The sequence below is a fragment of the Columba livia genome, chromosome 4, assembly GCF_036013475.1.
Source record: "Columba livia isolate bColLiv1 breed racing homer chromosome 4, bColLiv1.pat.W.v2, whole genome shotgun sequence".
Classification (NCBI taxonomy): Eukaryota; Metazoa; Chordata; class Aves; order Columbiformes; family Columbidae; genus Columba; species Columba livia.
Window position 1 is genome coordinate 31562588 of NC_088605.1, and position 27889 is coordinate 31590476.

Here is a 27889-nt window from a genome sequence, read left to right on the forward strand (position 1 = left end):
TCTTCAAAGTACTTTTGAGGTAGTTGGATTAACAGTAAAATGCTAATCCCAAGAACGATAACTGTTTAATGGGTCTGAGTTAAACACTGAGCACGTTTGCCAGAAATGCCCGGGAATTGTGTCCTGAGCAGCAGCCACTGTTTTGTTACTTTTGTTTTCTTTGTTACAGTGTTTGTTTGTTTGTTACTTCTTAACATGCAGAGGAAAGTACTCAGCTACTTAAAGCATATTCTTTTGTCTTTGTTTGTTACTTCTTAACATGCAGAGGGAAATACTCAGCTACTTAAAGCATATTCTTTTGTCTTCAGTTATTGATCTATTACCAGTAGGACTTAGGGTCACCCATTAAATCATTATTTTATAGTAAAGCAAAGCACATTACAATGTTATTTTACTAAACTGTTGAGTGCACAGTACATCTTCCACCGTCTGTTTCTCAAAAAAAATTAATGAAGACTTTAACCTTATTAAGTTACATATCGCTAGCCACAAAACACTGAAACATCTTTTCAAGTAACTGTACTCAATTTCTGTTTGGCAGAAAGTAAAATTATTTTGTCCACAGTCCATCAGTAATCTATGTTGATCCACTTCCCATTATAGATTGGAAGAGGTCCTGGTACAGTGATGGTTCTAACAAGTGTGTTATATATTGGAAAACGCTTTTTGTTCATACCTTGATTTGATATAAATGATGTACATGCAGTACTTGAATTGTATATGCTTCCACAAAACTGAACTCATATGAGTTAACTTGAGCTGGAGCCCAGTGGGAGCATTAGCACCTGAAACATAAGACCACCTCTGGTACAGTATATAATACATATTGCTGCCCTCTCCTGGAGTACCTTTTCTTGCCTTTCCTGCAGTCCTCCTGGAGCAACCTTTCCCACAGAGGTGGCAATTATCTGACAGCAAGCTACAGCAGGTTTAGATCTAAATCATATAGGGTCTGTCATTAACCATTAGTATTCTTACAGAGAGCAGAGGCTTTCCTGTTACATAACTGACAGTCCTGAATTAAGTTAAATTAGTGCCATCTACCTGTTACATAGCTGTAGCTAGCATAGAGACGTACCTTATCTTTGTCCTGACAGTCTTCACGCAAAAACTGATGCTGAGATTATTCCCTAAATGAGGAGTCAAGATAAGAAAGTAGCCTCCTTACGCTCTGCTGTACTCAGGGGAGAAACAAACTTCACTCACACAACCTTTTCACACAGCAATACCAGAAACTTCTTACTCTGACACTGTTTCCCCTTAAATATATTGACAGGGAATATAATGAAAATATCTTATACATTAGTGAGAATCCTACATGAAAATTTTAAGTAATACAGAGAATAGTTATTTGTGTGTTAGTAAAGATAGTAGGAATCATTTGGCAAAAAAAAATCAAACATTACTTGAATCAAGATTTCAAGAACTAATACTACTTTTTCTTTCAAAGTAACTGCAAAACACTCTCTACAATTGTTGCAGGTTTGAAATGCTACAATGCCAAGAGACTCTCAAGTTAAAAATGACAGTAAACCCGATAAAATGAAATAATTTTTAATTCCCCTATTAAATGTGCATTTGAATTCAATACAGATCTGTAAGGCACTCTCACAGGTAAAAAAAATAAAATTACACATTCTTTCCAAAGTAAGGATAGTCACAATGCAATGGTATGTGCATAAACTGTAACCTTATTTGTAACTGATAAACAATGAGGTACAAATGTTCAGGTTTACGATGTATTGCAATATAATGTCATTTCTGTATTGTGACACTACTAAGAGTAAATATTAGCACTGTAAATGATTTATCATTGGGGTTAGTTCCCTGTACTCTCTTCATATCCCAGTAAAAAATAAACTCTTTAATAAATAAATATATAAAATAAATATATGCTATCTGGAGATGTATAAATAGGTCCATCCTGAAGAAAAGTTCCAGCTCTGACTATGATGCATCAGCATCTAAGGTCCAGCACTAAAGTGGAGCCACTAAAACTTCATATGCAGTTCACAGGATTAATTACTACTTAACAGTCTATTTCTTTCTAATTCTTCCAGCTGTTGTCTCATCCACACGACGTAGGTAGTTCTTTGTTAATTTATGGACCACAAGTAATTCAGACAACATTGCCAAGAGTTTGTTATTTTTCAAAAAGTCACACTCCACCTTCCCTCTGGTTACCGGCTACCACCAGTTCAGCAGGTTTGAAGGAGGCCGGTCCACTCTCAGCTTTACGGCTTTGTCTCCTAAATCCAAAGGTTAGAAAACAGAGGCTTGCCCATCACAAAGTAGCTTCTTCCCATCCAGCACCCTAGAGCTCAGCAGGTTCCTCACACTGGTATTGCCATGAAAGCAGGGGCAAGATCAAACAGCTCCAGCATAGGTTTTTTCCGAAGTTGCCTCCTTCCTCAGCTGTATCCTAACACATCTTTGTACAGTTCTGGAACTCTCTCAGGATCCACAGGCCGGGGCAAGAAATGTGTGAATTTCTGGTGTCTTTTGGACCTTGCCCCATCTCTGGGAGTACCATCTTTGTTAAGTGCTACGAAGTATCGCCGCCCTGAATCTCCATGTTTGTACACATTGGATGAGTAAGTGTTGTACCAGTTTTCCTCAAACTGTTCCCTGAAGATGCATTCGGAAGTTAGTTTCTCCTACAGAAAGAAACAGTGAAGAAAAATAAGTCAAGCTGTTGCTAGATATCTGAACATACATAAAAAAAGATAAACAAAATGTTTTAAGATTTGTGCTGCTTTACTGTTCATTTAGCTGTTAATAAACCCAACCCAAAAAGAGCATGTGGAATATGTAGACCTGACACTAAGTTTGGAAACCTGCTTCATCCTTTCGAAAAATGGACCTGCATATATACAATTTCGGATTTAAACACGAGTTATGTAACTCTCTAAGGCAGCGTTACTCATTTATGATTTAACCAAAATACACCTGACCTACAGGAACTGGATTATCTAGAGTTCTATTCTAGGGTATCCACCATTCAAGAAATGAGACTGGACACGGGTGCAAATTAAGAGACCAGGATGGTACTTCCATGTGTTCTTTGTGGTATGCATCACTTGTCACATTTTATCAAAGATTAAATTTTATAGTCATGTTGAAGTTGTTCAACAGATACAAATTAACTGTAAGGAGTAACAAGCTAATTTTCATTCTTAAATGCAAATATTCCAGTGTCAGGATCTACAGATGCTGCCAGTACTCTTTCACCATTCAGACTTTTCAAACAACAGAGGTAACTAACTGTAACATGTGGTATTGTCCCGTTTGTTCCAGCATTTAAAAGGATCATTTTATGTTAAAAAGCTGGCACCTGGAAATACCACCTGCTGATTTGTAAAGGAACACTAGACTATACATAAAGCAAGACAGAGTTGTTTATTTGTTCCATAACTAACTTTTTACCAGTTGCTTAGCTAGCTACTTGAGGGGTTTGCATTGTGTTAAGAAGTGAATAAAACCCTCAACACATATGAGCTGACATGAAACTGTTACTTACAGAGCCATAGAGTTCCCCCTTCTCATTCATTCCAAGGTAAAGGCCACTGTCCACACCTCTAATACTGACCAGTCCCACTGCCACACTGATGAATTCAAGGATACCTGAACATACATCCAAAGAAAGAAAAAAAAGAAGAGAGATTGATTTAACTCAACTTGTAACAAAAATAAATAAAAACATCCAAAACTGAGTTGAAAGCAAGTGGAAAAATGCACATATTACAAAAACTGTGGCCTACTTTTTTCCTGAAGTTTCAAATATTGCATGGAAATGCATACAACATTCACAGGAAAGCAATCTCAGAAGCCTCATCTAGGAGAAAGAATCCTAGAAACCTTTTTTTTTTTTTTTCATATGTTGAATATGAGAGGATTTTATTGAGTGCTGAGGCTAAAGCCTTCAGTACTATGCAGTTGCAATTTATAACGAGTATACACTATTTGCTAAATGCCTATTCAAACATCGGAAGATAGGTTTGAATCACCTGAAAATATACTTTGCTTTCTCTATAGCATTATCTTAAAAAAACACATCCATTATTAGATCATTTGAATGGAAATCAAAGTACAGATGGGAATTTTATGTAACAGAATCTACCCACAGGGAAAAAAAATAATTTGCCAGACATCTTATCTAGCAAATAGGCCCACACCTCTTGACACAACTTGCTGTTTCCAGTGCAGGCTTTTTTGTGCATGAAATATGCTGCTTTATTTGCTAATGTTTGGATTATAGCATTATTTATATTACATTTGCCCAAAAATGTAATATATATTAATAATATAAGGTATTCGGGAGATGAGGCACTATTTGAAGCCTGAATTTGGCAAGGGTATGCCAACATATTTAACCAATTGATAAGCACGGATTACAGTACATATAAAACATGAAAGAAAGGGAACATGTGAACTGACTTTTTGGAAGTTATCAATGTAAACAAAGCCTCAAAAATAAGTTGTTCTAGAATCGTACATAAGAATTTGCTGTGCGGCAGCCCTGACGTTAAAAAGAAATCTGAATGTAAGGTAAGTGGTTTTCAATAGTGCACTTGATTTTGATTACAATTTTTTGTTTATTTGCTGTATTTATGATTACTCTTTTTATTCTCAGAGAGATGGACTGTCTGTACTATACAATAATTTAAAATGTTTTTAATTTTAATTGAGCTTTGGCAGGTTTCTTATTTATGTTACCAAGCAGTAAAGAAAATAAATCCTTTACAAAAAGTAAGCATTAAAAAGTCTATTGCATGTAAATCATCCTGGTTTCCCAGTTCCTAAAGCACAATGTCCCATAAAAAGAGGTGGAGGTATTTTGTCTTTCTGGTATCATTTTCAAAGCCACCCTTTTTCAAAACGATAATAAGCAGGTGACTCAACCCACAAAGCAACCACATCAGACAAACTTGCCGAGAATAGTGGTAGAATAAAGGAAGAACATTTCTTAAAAGCCCAGTAAATGTTTGATCTGGGGCTAACTTTTTTTTTCTTTTAAAGCAAAGATTTATTTCATGTTTACATGCTGTAGGAAATCTTCTTTCTGAGAACTGTCTGTTTAACTACTGCTTTTTTACTGCTGAAAACATCCATGTGTTATAAAAGCAATTAAGAGGCATTCCAGCAGATTGTTTTGACTATGGGGAGGATGATAGGAAACTCTTTAATCACCTTTTTATGACTGCTAAATCAATACACACAAAATCTCACATGTAGCTGCCAATGGCAGGTTTGTTCAGATGTCCAGTTCCTACAACTGCTATTTAGGATTTACTTTTATATCACAGGAAACATTTACATTTTGGTGTTGTCTTCACCTCCTTTTGGTTTATTGACAGAGAAAGTACTTGGGAAGTGTTTTAAGTATTTGAGCAAAGCGGCATTTTAGGCCACTCTGATCCAGCTTTCTGTCCTGCAAAACAAAGCAGCCTAATGCACCTAAGGGTCAGCACGTCTGAGTCTATGATCTCTATTACTCTACAAAGACTCAAGAAGCTCCCATACATACACTGAAAAGAAAAAGCATCGGCCTGACTTTTGATCCTTCCCACTAAACCTGCAGGCATATGCACACACTTATAGACATCCAGCACAGGCTGAGCAAGGCATATGTGTGCACATCTCTGGGCTTGCATGGGACGTGCAGCCCCCCTTCACCACCCCGCTCTGAAGCCCGCGAGCAGCCCCCACGGTTCAGTGCTGAAGGGGAAGCTCATACACCTGCCCCAGCACGACGGGCACCGCACCTCCCGCCTGAGAGCACGGCGACTCGCGCCCCGACACACACACATGCGCTCAGGTGCACACGGACACGCACACGGACACGCACACACGCACACACCTGTGGATGCGCGCACACACGCACAGGCAGCACGCGCACACGCCCGCGGGCAGCGCGCCTACCGAAGAGGCTGTGGTCCTGGCGGGTGCCGCGGACGCTGCCGTCGGGCAGGATCTGCAGGTGGAAGCCGGTGCGGCAGTACAGCTGCCGCCGCCGCAGGATGCCCTGCAAGTGCGCCAGGTCCGCCGCTGCTGCTGCCGCCGCCGCCGCTCCGCCGCCGCGGGCCGCCCGCTCCGCCGTGGCCCGGCGGTCTCCGAGCAGCGCCGGGCGCTCCCCGGCGGGCGGCAGCAGGAAATGGGCGCCCACCGGCTGCCCCAGGCCGTCCAGGCCGCCCAGGAAAGCCCCCACCTCGGCCAGCGGAGCCATGGGGGCGCGGGGCGAGCGGGCTAGGGCGCGGCGGCAGAGAGCAGCTGCCGGCCTGTCCCGGCGGGCATGTGGGGGTGCGCGGCGGAGCCGCAAGCATGGGGAGCCGGCAGAGCCGAGCCGTGCTGAGCCGAGCTGCGCTGGTGTGAGCCAGGCGGCGGGGTGTTTATACGCCCCGCATGTGTACATATATATATACGGCGGTCCCCCTGACATATGCTAATGAAGCCCTCCGCGGGGAGGCTGCGTTTGAAATTGTAAACCGGCTCCCCCTCTCCTCGCACCTTCCTCTGATCTGGGAGGACGGCGAGGAGGGAGCTCCTGGCGCGCCTCCCGCGCCCCGCCGCGCGCCGCCACGCACCCATGGGCGCGGACACGCGCGGCGGGGATAGGCGGGGAGTGGGGGGACGGCCCCGCACGGAGCGGGCAGCGGGCAGCGCGAGCCGGGCCCGGCGGGAGGTGGCAGAGCGTTACGTGGACAGGTGCAAGGAGAAGCGGGAGGCAAGAAGGAGAAAGGGCGTTACCTGAGGGTTAGACCTGCCCAGACACACATGAAAGAAAGAGAAAAAAAAAAAAGAAAAAAAGGAAAAAAACCCAAACCACAAAGATCTGACAGTTCTACTCCGTTTCTAAAACGCTAATAAAATGTACATGCATTATCCTTTCCTTTTATCACTTCAGCTACAGGGAGGGGAATTTCTAAAGAAATTGGCATCGTCAGGGAGGTGTTTTCCCTTCTGCAAATTCTCCCTCACATTTAATTTATCATTAACGTGACATGAAACGGATCTATACAGTTTGGATATCGACACGTCTTGAAAACATAAATGGGCAGACCTCTGGTTTGGGATACTTTCAAAACCTACAGAGATGAAGAAAGAGAAATTACTCATCTAATCCATCTTCTTTGGGGTTTTGCATTGGGCCTGTAAACAGAGTCTGTGAGCATCACAAATTAGCTACTTTCAGCTACTGAAATATCTCCATTGTCTTTCTACAGTGTTTTGAATAAATTTAGGATTTGCTGTCCTGTTCCAGATGAGCATATGCAATTTTTTCATCTCCTAAGCAGAATGGTTCATGCGTGCAAATATGTTGGTGAAAGACATGTTCATTATTAGCAATGTTAAAACAACAGTATATTAAAACTAAGAGCTTGGCTTTTGCCTTCTTTGGTGTTTTGTGGTTTTTTTTTCGGTAATGTCTAATGCATTTTAGGGCTTAACCTACATGACCCATCTTAGCATTGAAGATACGCAATGTAGTTCCTTGCCAACGTTAAAACACGGTACTGGAGTATAAAACACAAAGAACTTTCCTAGTTAATTCTTTCAAAAGTTTGAGAGAGTCACTTGGTGGTTTAAGGTTTCATTTAAACAAAAAAGTTGCAGAGAATCATGAAAGATTAGTTCTCCTGTCTTGCTCCGTGGTCTTTTCAGTCACAGTCTAAATCTGAGAGATCAAATGGATTTGACTGCTTAGCTTTATTTGCTATGGAGAGTATAGGGCTAATTAATTGGCAGGTGCTTTAAAGCAGGTAATGCTACACCTTTTCATCATTGCAGTCCTAAGTACTGCCCCTGTGTGCACCTGAATTATAAAAAGTCTGCTTTAAAGCAAGTGATTTACTGTGGAGGGATTTAAAACTGAAAAAAATAACACTAAATACAATGATCAGATAAATCACCTCAGAAGAGAGCACAGGCGGACCTGCTCTGAAGGCAGTTACAGATGGATGTTATATTATTTTACCTTTCAGATAACAGAAGCCTGTCATGTGGTGAGACCCAAAAATCCACCATAATTGAGATTTCAAAGCACATCTGTGTAAACATTATCACATCAGTGTAAAACATCAACCAATGAGCTTTTTCTTTGAACCAAATCTACTTAATTGCAGAGCTAAATCAAAGTAATAGATCAAAGTCGAATAATCTATATGGCACCTATTTTTCAAGTAGCCTGTACACCGATTACTCAAATATACCTAAAACGTTTGAAACACGCATCAAGTATTTTCATTGACATGACTGATAGGTCAAGATCAAACTGTTTATCACAGCTGCTAAGTTGCAGGACATGCACTAGGATGGTACAGCTAAATGGAGCTGAGCCTAAAGATACACCACTATGGATAATGTTGCCAGGAACAAGCACTACCCTCCAAGTCCTACAAACAGGACAGAGCTCTTCTGGTTAGATGGCACCACTGTCCCCAGTAAAGAAGATTTAAAAAAAAAAATCCTCAACCATTACACACTGGAAGACCCTTATGGCTAAATCTTTCCTATTATATAACTGAAAGGCTTAGAGTAGAGCAGAATACATAATGTGGATCTTTTCCGAGTGGAGTCTTTAATGTCTGGGCACTAAACCGGTTATGCTGTTTTATAAAGTACCAGAAAAGAAACAAAAAGATAAGAATTTTTTTGGTGTTTGCACTAGTCATGTGACAGGAAAAGATAACACTAAAGATTTTTTTTTTACACCTTCTTAGACTATACCATGGGAAGTTAAATAATTTTAAAGAGTGTTTTTACAAGAGTACATAATTCAACTTAAAGTATACAGTACAATCTAATCAACTCTACATATACTTCCTAGAGACCACACTTTCAGTGTTGTTAAACAAATACATATGTGGTAGAGTTTTTATTTCCATAGCAAGTAGTTAGGGCTTCTATAGACAATATAATTACTGCATATTTCCTAAGAATAGCATATTGTCACAGGCAAAACCTGCTGGCTACCAAGGGAGTGGAGAAAGCAACGGGCTGAAATCTTTGATAGATCACATATATAGAGAGAGAGAGTGAAGAGAGAGAAAGAGAGATCTATACATCTATCGGGTTGATTTAAAAAAAAAAAAAAAAGGAAAAATTGTTAGCTGTAAAACGTTCATGCCCTGCAATTTATTGCACCTTCATTGATTTTAGAACTCCCTTACAACAGTGCTCTGCCAGCCATAAAATTTTAATTATATAATAAAATATTGGCTAGGAGAATGAAGTGGAGGCTCATGAATACATGAGAAAACAAATGCAGGGTGGAACAAAAACTACTGAGTAGAACATAAAGGAATATGTCCAGCTGGAGATACCTGTGTACCATGGTCATTTACAGATTCTTCCTAGATTTGGACAAGAAAACATGTCAGCTGCTTTCAACAAGATGAGCAGAACATGCAGAAGTTACAGTGAAAGCCTTTCAGCACACTGCAGGTTTGAGTAAAATAAGGTGTATTCTTGTGCAGGATTTACTAGGAAGAAAAGAACAGAATCATTTTCAAGGCTTCATGTACAAATCAGGTCATAATCTGATGATCTAAAGCCTTATAAATGCAACACATACAGACTTCAAAAGCATTTGGAACTTTTTCTTCTAAACTGATATAGTTACAGGTATGTATGCGTGTATACATACATGTATATGTAAATATATATGTATCTATTTACAAAAACCCAGAGGAGGGAAAAGTAATGCTGAAAAAAATATTTTCCTACGGAAAGGAAGTTCTACATTTATCACACCTTCATTTTTTGTTTTATTTCTTTAAATGAAGAGAGAAATTCTTAGGGCTTTTTGAGATACATGATTTTGTTCTCCATGGTTTTGGGGCTACACATAAATAACTCCTGTATAAGCAAGATGGGATAGAGAAGCCAGGTAGTGACCACATGTTTACAGCCAGTTACATCCAGTGAGAATGGACCTTTTCCACATATATTAACATTCAAATGCCTCATTTGTCAGCTTTTTTATTAGTTCTTTAAGTGGATCACTGGGAAAAAAAAAAATCCACCTTGATTTATTTCAGTTAGATGCTTTCTGGATCTGTGCACGAAAGACGTACAGACAGCTTGCGGTCTTTGACTTGCTGCACAGATAAACTGCACTCTGGTTCCTAAGCAAACACCTCACCAGGGAAGTTCTGACGAACAACTTACCCAGGTGTAAGTAGTTACAGATGTGTATTGGAGTTTTTGAAGTGAAAAAAAGATTAGCCTAAAGGTGTTATTGAAAGGTCATTAAAACATTAAAACGTGGCTCACCATTTTCAGGGGAACAATGTGAACAGGGAGATAACTCATGTCTACAGTTTAGGTGACTGATGAGTCATTCAGAATACAGGTTTACTTTGGGGCACTACATTGACCAAATGTTGTTTCTTTTCCAATCTAATGGAAAAAGTAGACCATTTAAAAAAAAAAGGTAATCGTATTGGCGAACGATGTCTTCTAATGAAGCAGCTAGAACTGAAAAGCTCCAAGAGCCATATTCTACAAAATTTTCCAAAACGAATGCTTAGTCATGTAACTGCAGAAGAAATACTTGAGTTCCAGTCATGCTAAGCATCTGAGAATATTTTTGTCTTGACACCTAAATATTGTCTTTTTCAGTACAGAGATGTAGCTCAGGTTTGGAGATGAAATGGGAAATGTACATATAATACTCTGATAAATAAAGCAGTAGACATTAAAAAAAAGTAGAAAAAAATGACAGTTTTTAACAGATGGGAATAATCATAGAATCATAGTATTATTTATGTTGGAAAAGACCCATAAGATCATCAAGTCCAACCATCAACCTAGCACTGCCAAGTCCACCACTAAACTGTGTCCCTAAGAACCTAATTTATATGTCCTATAAACACCACCAGAGATGGTGACTCCACCACTTCCCTGGGCAGCCCAATTCTAGTGCTTGACAACCCTTTCCATGAAGAAATTTTTCATAATATCCAACCTGAACCTCCCCTGGTACAACTTGAGGCCATTTCCTCTCATCCTATAACTTGCTACTTGGGAGAAGAGAGGGACATCCAGCTTGCTACAGCCTCCTTTCAGGTAGTTGTAGACAGTGATAAGGTCTCCCCTCAGCCTCCTTTTCTCCAGGCTAAACAGCCTCAGCTCTCTCAACTGCTCCTCATCAGACTTGTGCTCCAGATCCCTCACCAGCTTTGTTGCCCTGCTCTGCACTCTCTCCAGCACCTCAATGCCTTTCTTATGATGAGGGGCCCAAAACTGAACACAGGATTCAAGGTGGGGCCTCACCAGTGCTGAGTACAGGAGGACAATCACTGACCTTGTCCTGCTGACTACACTATTATTGATACAAGCCAGGATGCTGCTGGCCTTTCGTGCCACCTGGCCACACTGCTGGCTCATGTTCAGCTGGCTGTCAAACAACACCCCCAGGCCATTTTCCACTGGGCAGCTTTCCAGCCACTCTTCACCAAGCCTGTAGCATTGCATGGGGTAATGAAGTCAAGGGAATTACTTGAGGGATTAATTGGCTTATGGTACTCTAAAGTATTGAAAGAAATGCAGTAACTCTGTCATTCACCCCAGATACCTGCCTTTCCAAACATAGCTCTGAGGTAATTCAACCTTGGACATGCTTACAGTTGTATGATCTGTCAGACTGTCAGTCAACAAACATAGTGACAGTTCTCCCTTGGTACAATATTGTAACACTGAAATGTTCCTTAGAAATTAAAAATGCATGGGAGTGTCTTAAATCTATTAAAATGAGTAACAGTTTGTGTCTTTTCTGAAATCTTTTTCATAATTATATTCAAAGCCAGCAAAGATTTAGGTTTAAAAAAGCAAAACTGACTGAAACTTGGAAAAAAACGTGTTTATACAAAGAAGAAAAAGACAGGCTGCACCTGACCACTACAAAAAATATGTTGTAAGGCATGCTGTAACTTGAAATGTCTGTCCACAGCTGTTGCGGAGGCATCCCAAAAGTCAATTTAGGTGGACAACAAGTTCCAAAATGGACTTTATTCTACCTGGAAAAGTCTAGCAAATAAACCAACTAGAAACAGGGTTTATATAAGTTATGTAGCACTCCAACAACATACACCACAGATTTGCATACCAGTTGAGGAGATTATTGGGGTATGACCACAGAACAATAATAAGGATCCACAGCGTGCATGCATTCACTCACAAGAAACAAAACTAGAGGCCTCTTTCACCCAAGAGTACCCAGAATAAATAATCATTTGCCTGGGGAGGGCTTCACAGACCTGCTGCTCCGAGAAGACCACCCCAAGGGGGTCTTTGGCAGAGGCCCTGTTTTATAGCCTGCTCAGATCTCACTGTGGTTATTATAACATTGTTCAGAAACTTCTCAGCTACTCTGGGCACCTCCTTTGCTGAGGACTCTGACAATCGACGGAGGGTCCCATTCCTCCTGTCCCTCCAGCCATGTAGAGGTGAAGTCACCCTGCCCCAGGGTAATGGAGGATGGGACTGTCAGCACCTTGGCACTGCTCTAGGTGTGTGCCTGAGGAAACCCACAGTGGGACACAAAAGGTGTTAAAGAGCCATCAGCTGTCCTACTGAAGGATCTCATCAGGGGCTGTGCAACTGCCACAGCAGCTTATGAAATTTCCAGGTAGTGTACCTTGCAACACAGGTTGTACCATGAGTGCTGTAACATGAAACAGCTTGACAAGGCCTGTAGCCCATCACCACTAGGCAGGGACAAAAGAACGTGCTCATCTTTAACTGTTTTTTAACTAGTGCTTGGTTATGCTAAGGAGGCTGTCTGCAACTATGAATATTTATGAGGACAGGCTGCTGACATGGCAGGTGTCTGTGGTTTCCTGATGACAGGGCTTCATAACACAAGGGTATAAGATGGCAGGAGATACTGTAGTCTGAGGTTGCTTTGAAATGAAAGGAACAGCAAATACATTTGAAATTGGGGCTAGGAGAATCACTCTTTTCTGAGAACCTGAGGTACAGAGAGAGGTACTAGAGGGAGAGGTCAGATAGACCTGGGGAAGGTTGAAATTTCCAGCCTACTGGTATTTAGAGCATCACACTGTGATACTGTGATTATTTAAATTGGGTCCAAATACAACAATGCAGTAAGCAACCAAACAGAAGGAATGTTATCTACATCAGTCTAAGATGGGTAAAGGACAGCACTACTCTCTAAGTTCTTCAGCTCTATTTCACAATTCATTTGTAAAAACTGTTCCTTGTGGAACTAAGTGCTGCCTATGGACACTTTACAGCACAGTTCAAAAAGAAATATGGAATAGTCTGCCAGACTATTTGTCAGCATTCAGTAAGTTTTAAAATCAAAGATCTGATACACCAAAGATAAGCATCACAGGTAACACTGTTTAATTTCAGTTTATCTGAAACAATCCTCATGCTTTTAGTTTCAGCTGTATATTGGGAAGGCACCAAGAGTTTTCAAGACTTTGGAAGCAGGTTTGGACACTATTAGATTGTAAAGGACTGATGCAGTCTCAGCCATCTTTATTCAAATATGGGTAACTAGGATCACCGGATGCTTCCAATCAAGCCTTGGCAGTAAAACAGTGAACAATCATGATGCTGCAGCCGCTTCCAGTCTTCAGGATTACAAGGCAAAGGAGGCACAGTTGGAAACCCTTCCTTTGACAAAGCTAGTGCTAGGTTTCTGCAAAGACTTATTGCTGGGTCGTGGGACACACTCCCCCGGGAGCAAGGCTACAGCACAGCGTTAGGCTCTGGAGGGTGTTACTGGGCACGCACAGCCTGCACTCCACATGCCGAACTGCAGCAAGGCCCACGCACGAGTGAAGCCTCAAGTCCCGGCAGCTTCCACGCGTCATCCTTCCCAGGCATTCTGGCTTTAACTGCCCGGGTTCGGGCCCGTGCCTGTTCTCCACGTTCGGCCTAACCACTTCGTATCTCCGCTAGCTCGGTTGCAGCCCGCTGCGGGCACACAACGTCCCGCTGCCTGCCCCGGGAGTCACGCCCGGCCCACGGCCGCCCCTCGGGCACCGCCTGCCGCAACCAGCGCGGGAGCCGGTGCCTCCAGCCCCGCCGCTGACTCCGAGGGTACGCCGGGTGCAGAGCGCCTGACCACCTACAACGCCGCTCCCGGCGGCGCAGCGGGGCCTGTGGCGTGGGGCGGGGACTGCAGGGCCCTCTCGCTTCTCCACCCCTTCCCCGCTTCTCGCGAGGCTTCTGCCGGCACCCCGGGGGGCTCCGTCCGCCGGTCGCCGGGGCGGAGCGGCGGGTATGGCTGCCCTGCGCAGCCTCCTGCGGTGGCGCCGCCGCTTGGGCCCCTCGCCCGGTCCGCAGCCGGTGCGGCGGCTGTGGTCCGGCGGCGGGGCCGGGGCGGCGGCGGTGAGGCGGTGGCGGCGGGAGCTGGGCTGCGCGGCTGGGGGGGCTCTCGCCGGGTATATGGGGTACCGGCTGTCCGAGCGGCGACGGGAGCCCCCCCGGGAGCCGGCAGCCGCCGAGCCGGGCGGGTCCCGGGCGCTGCTCCCCATCCCCGTGGCGGCCGCTGCCAGGGAAACGGTAGGTGTGTGCGCGCCGCCCCCGTCCCGCATCACGGCCCGGCGGCCTCTCACCTCCGCACCGCGGCCTCGCTCGGTGCTGCGCTCGGTGGGGCGGCTCGGGGTGCTGGGGACCCCGCCGGACGCTGTCAGCTGCCGGGGGAGCCGGTGGGGATGGAGGAACGTCGCTTCCCGCCCTTTCGCTGTGGAGACGTCTCTGCGAGGCGGCGTCTGGCGGCGGTGGAGCCGCTCCCCGGGCTGTCGCGCAGAGGTGACCCTGCGTGGAGCCGGCCCTGGGCTGGGAGGCGAGGCAGCCTGCTCGGGCAGGTCCTCCGGGAGACGGAGGCAGAGGCAGGAGCTTGTCACTCGGCCTCCTTCGGGGGACAGGAGCTGTCACTGAAGCGCCGTGGTAGGCAGTGGATGCTGGCACACGTTCGCTGCACCTCAGAGTGTGAACCGTGAGCTTCGTACTCTGCTTTTCGTCTCTGGAGCTGTCCTAATCAAATCTTTCTTTAATGGAAAATATTATTTTGAAGATGGAACAGCTGCTGATAGTGCCAAACCTGTGTTCGTCTTCTTTAGGACAGTTATGTGTAGTATAAAATTTTCTGTGGGGTGAAAGGTTTATGCAGAGCTTCGTAACAAGTGGTAGGATAGCCCTTGGTGCAAGCAAGTGATGCCTCAGTTGGACTAATTAAACGAAAACATGGCTTGATTAACCAGTTGACCACGGGTAACGAAAAACAGTTGACGTGAACCTGGAAAATGAAGTTTCCTGCACAGTGCCATACATAATGTATGGCAATGATAGGCGTTTTTCCATTTAAAAAAATTAGATATTTCGGGAAATGTCAAGAGCTGTGGTTAGGTGGTTTGTCAGTATGGCATCTAGTAAAGCTGGAAATCAGTAGTGCAAACAGCCTGCTTTCTATAGACTAAGTGTATGTTATGTTTGGGAAGAGGATCTGTGTTTTTGCAATGGAGGCCTTGGGCTTAAGTGAATGTTGTCAGTCCTTTTGCTCTGAGTTGTTAGCCTGAAGGCAGATTCTGTTGGCAGCATCCTTTCTGGAGGGAGGTTGAGCCGGGTAATTTTGATTATTCATGTACTTTTTGTCTTGAGCGTGTTGCTGTGGCTATAAGACCAAAGACAGAGTCTTTCAGCCTTTCGTTCTGTTTTGATTTGACAGAACTTTAAATTGTTTTATTTATCCAGTGTTAATTCTTGGTTGTCTTTCCAGGCAAATAAGGCTACTGCACCCTTGGAAAGTCAATAAATTTAGTGTGATGTATAATTGGAATTTTCACGCATGTCGCTGTAAAAGTGTTGAGGTTGCGAAGTCAAAATTAAGGTTTTATTTGAATCAATGTAAAATAATAAAATCTATAAAATGTACCTTCTATGTATACACAGACTATTTTTTGAAGACAAACAAGGGAAAAAAAGGAAAGAAAGAAATAGTTTTCTTGGCTTAATGGCCCTGTGTGGAAAAGGGCTGTAATTAATTAGGCTTTCCATATGCATAGCAAAAAATTAAAGATTAATTAGAAATATGTCTACTCAGATTTTGTCATCAGACTAAATGCACAGACTGACATCTCAGAATACTAGCTTCATGTTGCAATCTTTTATTTTTGCATGAGTCGTTTCATTGATTTCGAATTGCAGATCTGAGCACTCAGCATTCCTGGAAAAATATCCTTTCAATTGAACCCTCCCAAAAATGAGGATTAAATAGCTGTGGAATTTTGGACCTAAGGTAGTGGGTTCTTGTGCTTTTTTATTATTGACTGTTATGCTGCAGAAGGGCTTGTATGGCAATGGGGAAACACCGTTGTTTGATACTGGATACTTGAATCAGCAGTGTTATGACCATGAGCTTCAGCTGCATCTGTACTCCATTTATGATTGCCCACTAGACCTGTGATCAGCATCAACTCTTTCATTACAGGTTTCTAAAACACCTCCAGAAGTATGCTCCAGGGGAAAAAAAGGATGCAAATACTGTGTTCAGATTGCATTGAATAGTATTCTTGGTATTCTGCATTGGTATTGTATTGTCCTTTATTAGAAGGCTGAATTAATGTTGTCCATGTGACAATAACTTTTTTAATTCTTAATTTTAAGTGCTGAGGTTAACAACCGTAAGAGTGTTTAACAGTTTAAAACCCGTAATAATGTTTAAAGTAGAAAATTCTGTCATGAAAAGTCATACGTTGGTATTACTAGGGTCAAGGCTGAAGCTCTTGGATTTGCTGCACAGTGTGTTTAGAGTAATGACTGGAGAATGATAACCTGCAGTTTCTGTATAGATGAGTTTGATGGAAATGCGATGCACATTTTGCTACAAGGTTTTTATGGTTATATGATGTACTCACCAATGAAGAATGATGATGCTCAAGTATCTTGGGATCCTCTCCAGCTGCTTTTGGAAGGTCAAGGAGTTGTCAAAGACATTTCTCCTTTATTCCTGATGCACAAAGTCTGACACAATTTTCTATGGCTTTCTAGGTCTCTCCTCCTCCCACCTCTTTCCTATTTCCCAAGCTCCCCATTTCATTTCCAGTCTCAGTCTGCTTTTCATTCTACCAAGGCAAATAATCCAACAACCTCTTTTTTTTTTTTTTTACCCCTCTGCCATCCAACCCCAACTTTTCTACTTCATCCTAATATTTCCATTTGCATCCTTCTACCCAGACTTCCCTCCAGCAGGATGCTTTTCGCAGGTGATTTTTAGTTGGATCACTGGAAGCAAGCAGCAGGTGGTGTCTATGTTCGCAATGCCTTGCTATAGAGATCTACCGCAGTTTGTAGAAGCAATTACACTGAATGTCTCTTGTGTCACCCCTGGGGCTCTGACCTGGAATGACTATATAGCAGGTTTATATTTGGCGGGACTTAGCTAACAAAATTAGTATTTTTGGATGAGGGTTTGCATAGGCTCATATTTACTCCTTAACAGAACAACCACTAGAAAAGCCCAGTCTGGACACTAAAGTGACTACCCATTGCAAAACCTGAAATGCTTTCCTTTAAAATGTGGAATTGCTGGAGATTCTTAAAAAAAAAAAAAAAAAAAAAAAGTAGTGTTGGCAAAACAAACTCTTTCTCCTCCCATTGTTTTTGGTTGCATTAAAAAAATCTATTCTGAAACATTAATTGGCAATGGATAATTTAATTTTTAATGGTTAACATATAGTAAGTTTATAACAGAAAACAGTATTACGGTTTGAAGTACAGATAGCCAAAGAGTTCAAGAGTATTCAAGACATCTGTGGCTGTCTCATCCATAGTGTTGAGTTTGATCCTGGCCAGCAGTTACCACACAGCCCCACGCAGCTGCTTTTGCTCATCCCCCCTGGTGGGATGGAGGAGAGAATTGGAAGGGTAAAAGTGAAAAACCTCGTGGGTTGAGATAAAGGCAGTTTAATAGGTAAAGCAAAAGCCACGTGAGCAAGCAAAGCAAAACAAGAGATTCATTCACTACTTCCCATGGGCAGGTAGGTGTTCAGACATCTCCAGGACAGCTGGGCTCCATCATGCATAAAGGTTACTTGAGAAGACAAATACCGTAAGTCTGAATGCCCCATCTCCCCCTACACCCCATCCCTTCTTCCTCAAATCTTTTATTGCTGAGCATTATATCATATACTATGGAATATCCCTTTGGTCAGTTGGGGTCAGCTGTCCCAAGTGTGTCCCCTCACAACTTCTTGTGCACCTCCAGCCTACTCGCTGGTGGGACAATGTGAGGAGCCGAACAAGCCTTGACACCGTGCGAGCTCAGCAATGGCTGAAACATCCCCGTGTTATCAACATCTGTTTGGTCACAAATCCAAAACTTAGCACCATACCAGCTGCTGTGAAGAAAAATAACTATCCCAGCCAAAACCAGTACACATACTTAGTTTTGAATTCCTGCATCTTTCTTATTTCTTGACATGAATTTTTGTAAAAGTGTAATAAATGGAATGGCTGCCTTATTTCCTTTAGGCAGCTCCAGCAGACAGCAGAATAGGTTTCTGAGTCCCCCAATTACTAAAAAGGTGTGTGTTGGGGCTAACCTAGTTTACGTCTTGATTTCCGAATAACATCTTCTTGCAGGTTACCTGCTTCCAGATAATGTTTATATGGCCCGTGAAAGTATCTTGACAGTTGTGCTGGTCCCAGTTGTTATCCCTACAGATTACTTTTCTTCAGATCCTATCACTGATTTCAAATAATGTTTGGCAGTAGTGATGGAATATTTAAGGATATAAGTTTAGCATATATACCTTGATATTTAGTGTCTTTGTCCTACTGTTGACATCTGGTGTTTACTGACGCTCTCGCATTTATTGAACCAATACATTTTAAAAGGGCTTTTAGATTCCAGGACTAACTCTGGTGATTAGACAGATGTTGGTGGGACACTTTCCCATTGGCCAATTCAGAAATGAGATACATCAGTTGAGGGTAACTGAAAAAAAAACTATGTTTGAGTCTCCTAGAGAAAAAGTGCATCAGAATGGTCTGCAGGTCTTTCTCCCTGTTCTATGAAACTCTTACAGTATTAAATCTGCTGAGCAATGGGTTTGTGAATTCATGTACAGGTGACTAAGAAGTTGCTGTCTGCCTAAAGTAAACTAAGCCATGGTTTGTGTCACCAGCATGGAGTCAGCCATGCGGCAAACTTTTTGAACAGACAAATGTCACGTGGTCAGTACAAAAATACTTGCTTGACCAAGCATATGCTTGAAGGTGTTCTAGTAGATAATATTTGTTACAGATGCAGCATGAAGCTAAGCTCCCCAGGGGAAAGGATTCCCTTTTCCTAGATGCTTTCTTAGAATAATTCCAGTCCTGCGGACTGAGGGTTTATATGTGATTACCTGGAACAAAATATTGGACAGTACAATAAAGTAACAGTTTTAATTCCAGAGTTACTGCCACATAATGTTTCAGAACGAAAGTAAAATTCTACTGCTGGTTTTGTGTCTGAAGGTGTTGGATGAAGACTGAGAGAGCTTTACTAACAGACAGCTCCTTTAAAGTCTAGGAGATGCTTGTGCGGAGCAAGAAACTATGACAGAATTGTTAATTTGATACAGATTCTCTCTGCTGACAACGGAGTATGCTATTGACCCCAGAACAGCCCTGATCCAACACACTGCTATCAAGTATCTACCTTGTCAGAACAGCTGTGTGTCATGTCTTTTTCAGAGAAGTATAACGATTTTAGAAAAACATAATCTAGTGTCAGAATTCCCCAGAGGAATTAATATTGTCTTCTAGTTCCTTGCTTCCATGTTCCTTCCTTCCCAAATTCCAGTTTCATTTGTAAAGCTTGTTAAAATGGTGTGGGAAATACCAGTGATGCCTCTTTGCACTCCAAAGAGATCTTTTCTATAATCATGTTGTCCTTGTGTAGACATAGTGAACTCCATGTCTCTATTTATTTTTACAAAATGTTCCTTGAGAATCACTCCCTTCAGAAGTGATTTAGGAATTAAAAGAGAGTCAGGGAGAGATGGTCACAGAGTATGTACTTTATCACATTTCTTGAAGGCGCGCTCATTTCCAGGAGAAGGAAGCTGCATACTTTGCATGTTTCCAGAGCTTTTTTTCGTAGTACCTCAGTAGTTCTGTCAAACTCTCTCTCTGTGAAAATACTTAAAAGGTCAAGTTTATTTGTAGCAGCACATTTCTAAGTGGATTACATAATGTATTTCCATCTCTCTGCAATGAACAATAAGACATTAACTCCAAAAAGTAAGGCAAACTCCCCTAGGGAGGAGACTCTCCTGCTTGCTTAAAGAGGATGCTGTTCCAAGAGATGTGTAAAGGATCATTTTTACAAGAACCACTTCTAGGCAATCTTTTTTCTTAAGCATTGTGTGTTTAATGTCATAGATCAATTGCCAGATGTAGGAAGATGGTTTGCTCTTTGGCTGATGACATCTGAAACTCCTCACTGTCATCATCCTGAGGATACTGTTTCCAGCCAGCTGTAGTGAGAGCCATGCTGAAGGAAAATGAAGGTTTACATCCCAGCATTAATTCTGTGTTCCTTAAGATATTGAAAAAAAAAAAAAAAAAAAGATGATACATTTTTGGGACAGACAAATCCGTCTAATAGTATGTTTTAGTCTTGCATGTAGTAAAGCATATGGACGTGTATAGCAGGATATACACACCGACTGAAGCTTCTTAAAGAACTGCTAGAGGTTAAGTAACTTCCATGTGAAACTAATGTAAAAAAGACTGGATAATATTTTAGTGTAATACTTATTTTGGAGGATTTCTGGAAGAGCTGTGCTTACAGATAAACATTGTTACCCCAAGGATTTCCTGTAACAGAATTGTATTTAAACAGGGCCCTTTTTACAGCATTTTAAACACATTCCAGCTTCCTATGCTTGTAAATATTTTAATATAATAATGTCCTTATCTCAGTGAAGCGAGATCAACTAACAGAATTGTTGGCTGTGCTACATCTAAGCAGTCTGCTAGAAATATAACTTCAGTGAGCATCAAAACAGCTTTGTCTACTTTGGGATTTTCCCACACTGGGAACTTGACGTTTAACCTTTTGGCCACCCAGCATGAAAACAAAACTGTGCTACTTTTATCTACATGGGAGCGTATTAAATAAGCCTGAAGTCAAATATAAACGAAGGAAGTAAGGAACAGCATTGCTTTGAAAACCTTTTTATTTTAATAATTTGCACAGATTCTCATTGATGGAAGACAGATTACTTTGCAAGCGAAAATTCAAAGAAACTCACTCACTTGAAATAAATTGGTTAAAGATTAAACTGCTGTAACAGAACATATTTTTGACTGCAAGCAAAAGGTACTTTTAGTAGTAAATGTTGGCTTCTTTAGCTAAAATAGTCTCACCTTTATCTTAGTTGGAAGAAGCAAGAGAACACTGATTTGACTTGGAACACAGCACAGTTGTGGTTTCTTATTGATATTGTTGGAGCTTTTTCCCTCATATGCATGCACAGACAGCATGTATATTTTTACCTGTTTGTTTTGTGAAGTATTTTGCATTATTTGTAGATATTCTCAGAATATGGGAGTTCAATTATTGTTCTGGGTTTTGATAATGGATTCTTGTAGATTACTTCTGCAGAGTTTTATGAGCTTGTAGGCATCAGTTTTTCTAATTTTCAAGTGAAAAATCCTGCATCTAGCATTTAAGTTTGTCTCTATGGGAAAACGAAATCTTTTACCACAGAATGTAACTTCTGGACTACTAATTTAGTGTAATACAAGACTAACACTTGGCAAATAACATTTCTTTTGTGTTTTTTTTAATAGAAAGGTTAATGATGTCATATTTTATCTTCTGCACCTTACTTCCACTGAACCTGAGCCATATCATTACAATTTGATATATTCAGATAGTTTGGGGTCGTAACTACTGCAAAATTTTGGTTATTTTAATGTCTCCTCATGTCCTGTGTTAGACCGACTTATGGAAATGTAAAGTTATTGCATGGGTTTCACTGGAAGGCCATAAAAGTCAATTCATGTTATACCAAATTCAGACAGCCTCTATCTCTGCAATAAGAGAACCAGTAAGACAAACATGGGACCAGCAGTGGAGATCAGCCCACGCTTCAAAGAAGTTTGAGTAATACGAGGAAACCTTTGGTGGGAGCACCAGACTTTCAAAGCATTTTGACTTGTCTCCAATGGCAGACACAATGCATGAAAGATGACCCTAAAATGGGAATCAGTTTTGAACACTAATTGTGCTCGATAGAAAGCCTAGATTTTCTTCACTCAAGTTTTTGCTGTGAGTAGAGGGAGAAGGTACAGAGGGGTATCACTCTACAAGAGGTTCTGCAAGGAAAGCTTTCAAGGTTGATTGACTTAAAAAATGTTGAGTTTCCATAACAAAGACCTTTGTCTGAAAGACTGCTACTCTGTGAGACACATGGTGGTGTTGTTATAGCTTTACACAGCCCTCTGTAAATGCAGTACTTCTAGAAAATAGTTTTTAAGGAATTATATTAACTCCTTGAAGTATGTATTTTAGGCTGTTTGTAATATGTTTGTCGTGTAGATTTACAATGGAGGCACATGTAATGGAAATGCGATACCCTGCATTCAGAGAAATACCCTGCCAAATTAGTATTTGGTCTTCAATTTGATTTTTACTTACCTTGTTTCGATAAGCCGATGTTAAAATGGACTTCATGTGGGAAACGTTCCCCTCTGTTTCCTTTGCCTGGTGGTGGTTTGCATATGAGTGCAACAAGGTACTAGAGTTTGACAGGGGAAGGACAGAAGAATGATAACCATGAGTTATTTGATTACGACTATTTATGCTTAGATTTTTTTGAGAATAGGGAAAAGATTATATATTGTTTGTGCATGCTGATGAGCTTCAGTCTTGCCTCTTTTTATTCCCAAGTTATGAAGTTGGGAGAATGGAAATTCTTGCTACCAGCTAGATTTGTGATTTCAGCTGTGGGCCTTTTTTTTCCCCCTGAAAGTTCTAATAGCAAAGTAGGACGGTATACATGTGCAGGTAAACCAGAGCTAACCTGCTATGCCTAAAATTAAGACAATACCACTATTGGGAGATTCGTGACATTCTACTTGAAGGAAATGGCTGTGTCCAGTTTTTAAAAGGCAAAGAACCATAACATGATACCAGATCATAGTAATTAGTAGGCAGGATTGCCAAGAGGATTAGTAAACAGAAGCATAAAAAAATCTCCCCTCTTTTGATTGTCAAAGAGATGTACTTTCAGGAAAGTTTTTGAAGATTGTTGATAATTACAGAGAGATTTAGTCAGGATAAGCTCTTCAAACTTCAAATAGAAATTGGAGTCTTATTGAATCCTGTTCACTCTTTTCACCAACAGTACCTTGCCTGAGGTATTCAACACCTACTTTCTGTGTCTTGTTCATTTGTCCATTGGATATCACACTATTGCTGCTAAAATAAGATTGCCTAACCTGGGCATAAATTTGAAATAAATTAATTGAGAGCAATTGGTGTCACTAAGATTCTCATACTTGTCTCACTGTATTGTGATGTGCTAAATTTGGGCAAAACAGGAGACGTTTCATATTTGTGTGTTGAGACAAATTTCTTTAATGCCTGAAAAGGTGTGAATTGAGGTCATACTTTGGAATGGTTTGGCTTTTAATTAGAATATTAATTAGTACCTAAAAATACAGCTTTCATGCAAGAGACTTAAAGTTGCTGTATGTTACATAAATTGATAAGAAGTAATAGAAGAAGGAAAGCTCTGAACAAAAATAATATTATTGCTAAAGTCGGTTTTATTTATCAGTTTGCTAAGGTGTGTGCCTGGAGTCTTCTGCAAACAAACCTTGCTTTTATTTGGTGATTTAGTGTATGGACCAGTGATCTAATACACATTAAGCCATATATACATTTGTTTGAATTAATGTTGGATCAATAGCAGAAACAACTTGTTTTGATTCTTTCACAAAGAACACAAAGTTTTGAACACAAAGTTCAAAATAAAGTGGTATTTTTTATTCCTTAGAATAAAATTACACTTAATCCTGCAGTTTTCTCATCCATTTACCTTGAAGTAGATGGAGCTTGTTGCTGTAACAGCTGCTATTTTATTTTCCTTGAGCTGCAAGTACCTGTGGCCTAGGTTTTGAAACAAGTAACCGTTCCTGTGGGGTAGATCCAGGCATTTATCTGGCTATAAAATAACACCACAAACACAAAAGTTCTTAGTCAGACCAGCCCTCTTATCCAGTTTGATGCTTGGAAAAATGAAGATAAAGTGCCAGAGCAAGGGCATGCAAGGTATCGAGCCTTTAGGGAGGTACTGCTCTTTTTGGTGGCAGGCTGTATTCGTATCACATTACAATGACTTGGAGCCAGAGTGTGAAATATGTAGCAGTCAGAGGCAAATTCTAGGTTGGCTAAACTGAGGTAGGAATTAAGGTTTTGCAGACCTGAGTACTGACATGAGTTAAGTTTAAGCACATCTTGACAATTCCGTGTTTGCAGCATGCTATTTTATACTTATAGTAGCATAGGAGTCTTAAGATAATGCTGAAATATTTGTCTGAGAATGTAGCAAGTGCTTTTCTTAGTGTCTCAAGCAAAGTATTAAGCAGTAGTACCTGAGACAGTGTCAATTTCTCGAGAGAGCAATGAATCTCAAGGTGCTCTCCAAAAACTAACAGTAATCACACCTAAGATGATATTTCTTGGGTGATACATTATCTACAGCTTCTCCTGATTACGTATGATTGATTATGACTGATCACAATCAATTATATACACTGTATGTGTAATATGGGCTTGAAGCAGTTTCTTTTCTTAAAATTGACTTTGCAGAAATACTGCTTTATTACAACCTGCATGTATTCACAAGCATGCTTGTAGTAGTGCTAAAATAACATATGTATCAAAAATAAAATAAATTCTTAAACAAGGATAATCAATTATGTTGCTACAAGCTCTACCAAAACAATTGAGTCATATAAAACCCACATGAAGGCACAGCTTGAATGCCACTGAACTGCTGAAGAATCCTAAGACCATAATATTCTAACAGTGAGATAAGACAGAAATATTTTGGCTAGCATGTGAGTATATCAGAAGATAATTCAGTCATGTTAACATTGTGATTATACATGTGACTTTTTGTTTTCTTTTGCTTTTCCAAATAAAAACTGTTTGACCTCTTTTAGATGTATTCGTTTTTGATGTGTCGATTTTACAAACATAACTGAGGCCATGAAATTTTGTTTCACTGCCTTACTAATGTTTTATTTTTTAAGCACACTGTTTCAAAAGCAGGAGGAAAGTGAGCCCAGATATTTTACTGACCGATATAAAAGTGCTTTTGCTTCTAATTGCTGAAATCTGAAACCTACTCTTAGAAAGGTTTTGGAAAACTGATTTCTGTTTGCTGCTGAGGACTGTTATATCTCGGTGTACATCAACTGCAGATATTTCCCAACTTCTCTTGGTGTTTAGATGCCTCTCTGAGAAAAAAAAAAAAAAAAAGAAAAAAAGAAAAAAAAAAGTTTTTGGCTCTTCTCTTAGTTGTAAAAAGAAAACATAGACATTAGTTAGACCATGTGCTACTTGTTGCCTTTTCTTAGTTTGACACCTGAAGAATTTTAGGGATACTCTAGGAGACAACAATATTGAGGACAATAGCAACTTGGGATATTTCATTTATAAGATGTTGCAGTCCTATTTTAACATACTGAGAGAAGTTAGCTATATCTTTGCTCTTCCTTTTGTGGAACAGTTAGGGTTTGGTTTCTTAATCTCTGAAAAAAGGTTCAATAGACTTACATTTTCTATAAGATACTGATTCAACAGAGGAGCTTTCCTCTTTATAGGCTAAAAAAAGTTTTTGGATAGTGGTAGCATATTTTCTCTTAAAAAGTCTGACAGTGTAACACAAAGATGTAATAATTTAGATCAGTTATAGTTTTGTGCTGCTAAGTTTACATATAAATCAGCTGGATGGCAAACGTACCAGAAACTCTGGACATGTATAATGGACATGAGGTGTGAACCTCATGGACATGAGGCGTGAACTATATAGTACTTCTGTAACTCTGGAGGAATAATTACTCTCTTCTGTTCACCTAAGTATGGGAGTTTTAATTGGATTGGATACTTGAAATAGCAGTATCTGCAGAAGATTTACACTGGAGTATATTATGGAGGTGTATTGCATATTATTGTCAACAGCTGCATTCTGCATTAAGAAGCAATATAAACATGGCGTTATTCCATTCTCTTCTGGAAATGTCAGACAACTGAAATAATTTTAGCAGAGTCATTCAAATCTGACTGCTGAAGTTACATGGACTTCCTTGAGTTAAAGTTGCCACCCCTTTTTCTGTGATTCGAGACCCTAAGTTATCTTTTTGTCCCTGTTTTGTTTGGTTTTGAGTTTTGGTGGTGGTTGTTTGTGTGGGGCCTTTGTTTGTTTTCCATAAGCATGGAAGCTTGGGCAGTGTCAACAATTTCAATGCATTAAGATTTATTGCTAAAATTGTAGAAGACTGAAAATGATAGCAGTGAAATTCTGATTGCAGTGTCAGCTCTTACCATACAAAAATATTTGGATGCATTTGACTTGACAAACTGTCATCTTTGCATTTACAGTTTCTTTATGGTGAATGGCGGTGGCAAATGTAAACCAAAACTCTTTTCGTACATTAAAATTGTTTCCTTCTGTCTTTGAAGGTTGCAGAAAACAGATCAGACCCTGAAGATTTACATCTTTATGCAACTCCTCGGGAGCAACGGTTTCGTAGGTTTGCCAGTTTAGAATTTGAAGGACAGCTCTATATGACTCCATATGACTTCATTCAGGCTGTCACAAATGATGAACCCAAATGTAAGCAGGAGTTTTATATTGATAAAGTTGCTAGGCAAAATACCAGTGGTGTATGTTATTTTTCCGTTTGCTTTTGATTACTACTTCTGTTTCTGCTTGTGGTGAAAAGGTACCGCATGCATCTTCTAGAATTTTATTTTTAGTGATATCCAAGTGCATACAATCAGTATCCTTATTGTTAGATTGTAAACCTGTAGCATGTAAACATGCTAGTCATCAGTTGAATATTCTTTTCTTTTCTTAGAGGTCACAGACAGCTCAGCAGGCATGAAAGACAAGAAGTTCATCCGTCCCATTTGCGCTGACACAGTTATAGTTACGGTTTCTTTCTGAGCAGGCCGATGTTGCTGTGAAACTCTTGCCTCCTCTTCTGTATAGTTGCTGTGGAGATAGGCAGGCAAGATATGAGTTCTCTAAATAATTTAGGATATCACTGTTCTGCAATTTTTGCAACCTTAAATTGTCATTTGCTATCATGCTGGGTTTTTTTTTGCCCTACAGAGATTTTATAACCCTATCGTGGTTTTCTAAATAACATGCTTTTGTGTAGGAGTTTTGGTTCCCCAGGGGATCCACTTTCTGCACTTAACAGTTGCCAGAGTTAGCACTGTGTGTTAATTAAAGTAATGAAAAATAAACTATCAACTTAGTTCACTTATTGTAAAATTTTTGCTTTAAGCATCAGAGAGTGACTACCTAGTAAGGTGATCCATTTCTGATCTAGTTTGATTTCCTGGCCCTCAGGCTCACAGTGCATTGGTAGCAGCACACAACTTCTGTGGAAAGCGAATATCTTTGCTCAGGTGTGATGTGTATTAACCCACTTCAGGTCTTTCTTCCTCAAGTCTACATCACAAAGCTAGTATAGAGAACAGTCAAAAGCAGCTAAAACACTCAGAGGAGAGCTTAAATCTCTGTGCAGATGTTAGGCTTTTCCCCTTTGTTCTCATAACAGTAATGAAACAAGAAGAAAGAATTCAGCCATGGCACATCAGTGATCAAAA

At 40.7% G+C, this 27889-nt stretch overlaps 2 protein-coding genes across 12 annotated transcripts in view; one reads left to right on the forward strand and one right to left on the reverse strand.

Annotated features, from left to right (window-relative positions):
- Window positions 1-1538: 1538 nt before the first annotated feature.
- FGF20 (fibroblast growth factor 20) lies at window positions 1539-14805 on the reverse strand. Of its 2 annotated transcripts, none has more exons than XM_021285829.2 (3): window positions 14595-14805; window positions 3521-3624; window positions 1539-2657 (listed from the first exon to the last, which is right to left on the reverse strand). In XM_021285829.2, the coding sequence occupies exons 2-3, from the start codon at window positions 3548-3550 to the stop codon at window positions 2412-2414; spliced, it is 276 nt and encodes a 91-aa protein (XP_021141504.2). In that variant the 5' UTR covers window positions 3551-3624; window positions 14595-14805; the 3' UTR covers window positions 1539-2411. The 2 variants fall into 2 exon arrangements, with proteins under 2 accessions (XP_021141504.2, XP_064917092.1); XM_065061020.1 differs by lacking the exon at window positions 14595-14805 and adding an exon at window positions 5923-14051.
- The window catches only part of MICU3 (mitochondrial calcium uptake family member 3), a 54337-nt gene continuing 40640 nt past the window's right edge, over window positions 14193-27889 (forward strand). For 7 of the 10 annotated variants that reach the window (XM_065061011.1, XM_065061009.1, XM_065061018.1 and 4 more), the window contains exons 1-2: window positions 14194-14541; window positions 26732-26885. In XM_065061011.1, coding sequence (XP_064917083.1) covers window positions 14260-14541; window positions 26732-26885 — 436 coding nt within the window. In that variant the 5' untranslated portion in view covers window positions 14194-14259. Of the gene's footprint in view, window positions 14542-26731; window positions 26886-27889 lie in introns of all 10 variants that reach the window. The other 3 variants (XM_065061015.1, XM_065061016.1, XM_065061014.1) reach the window with 1 other exon arrangement.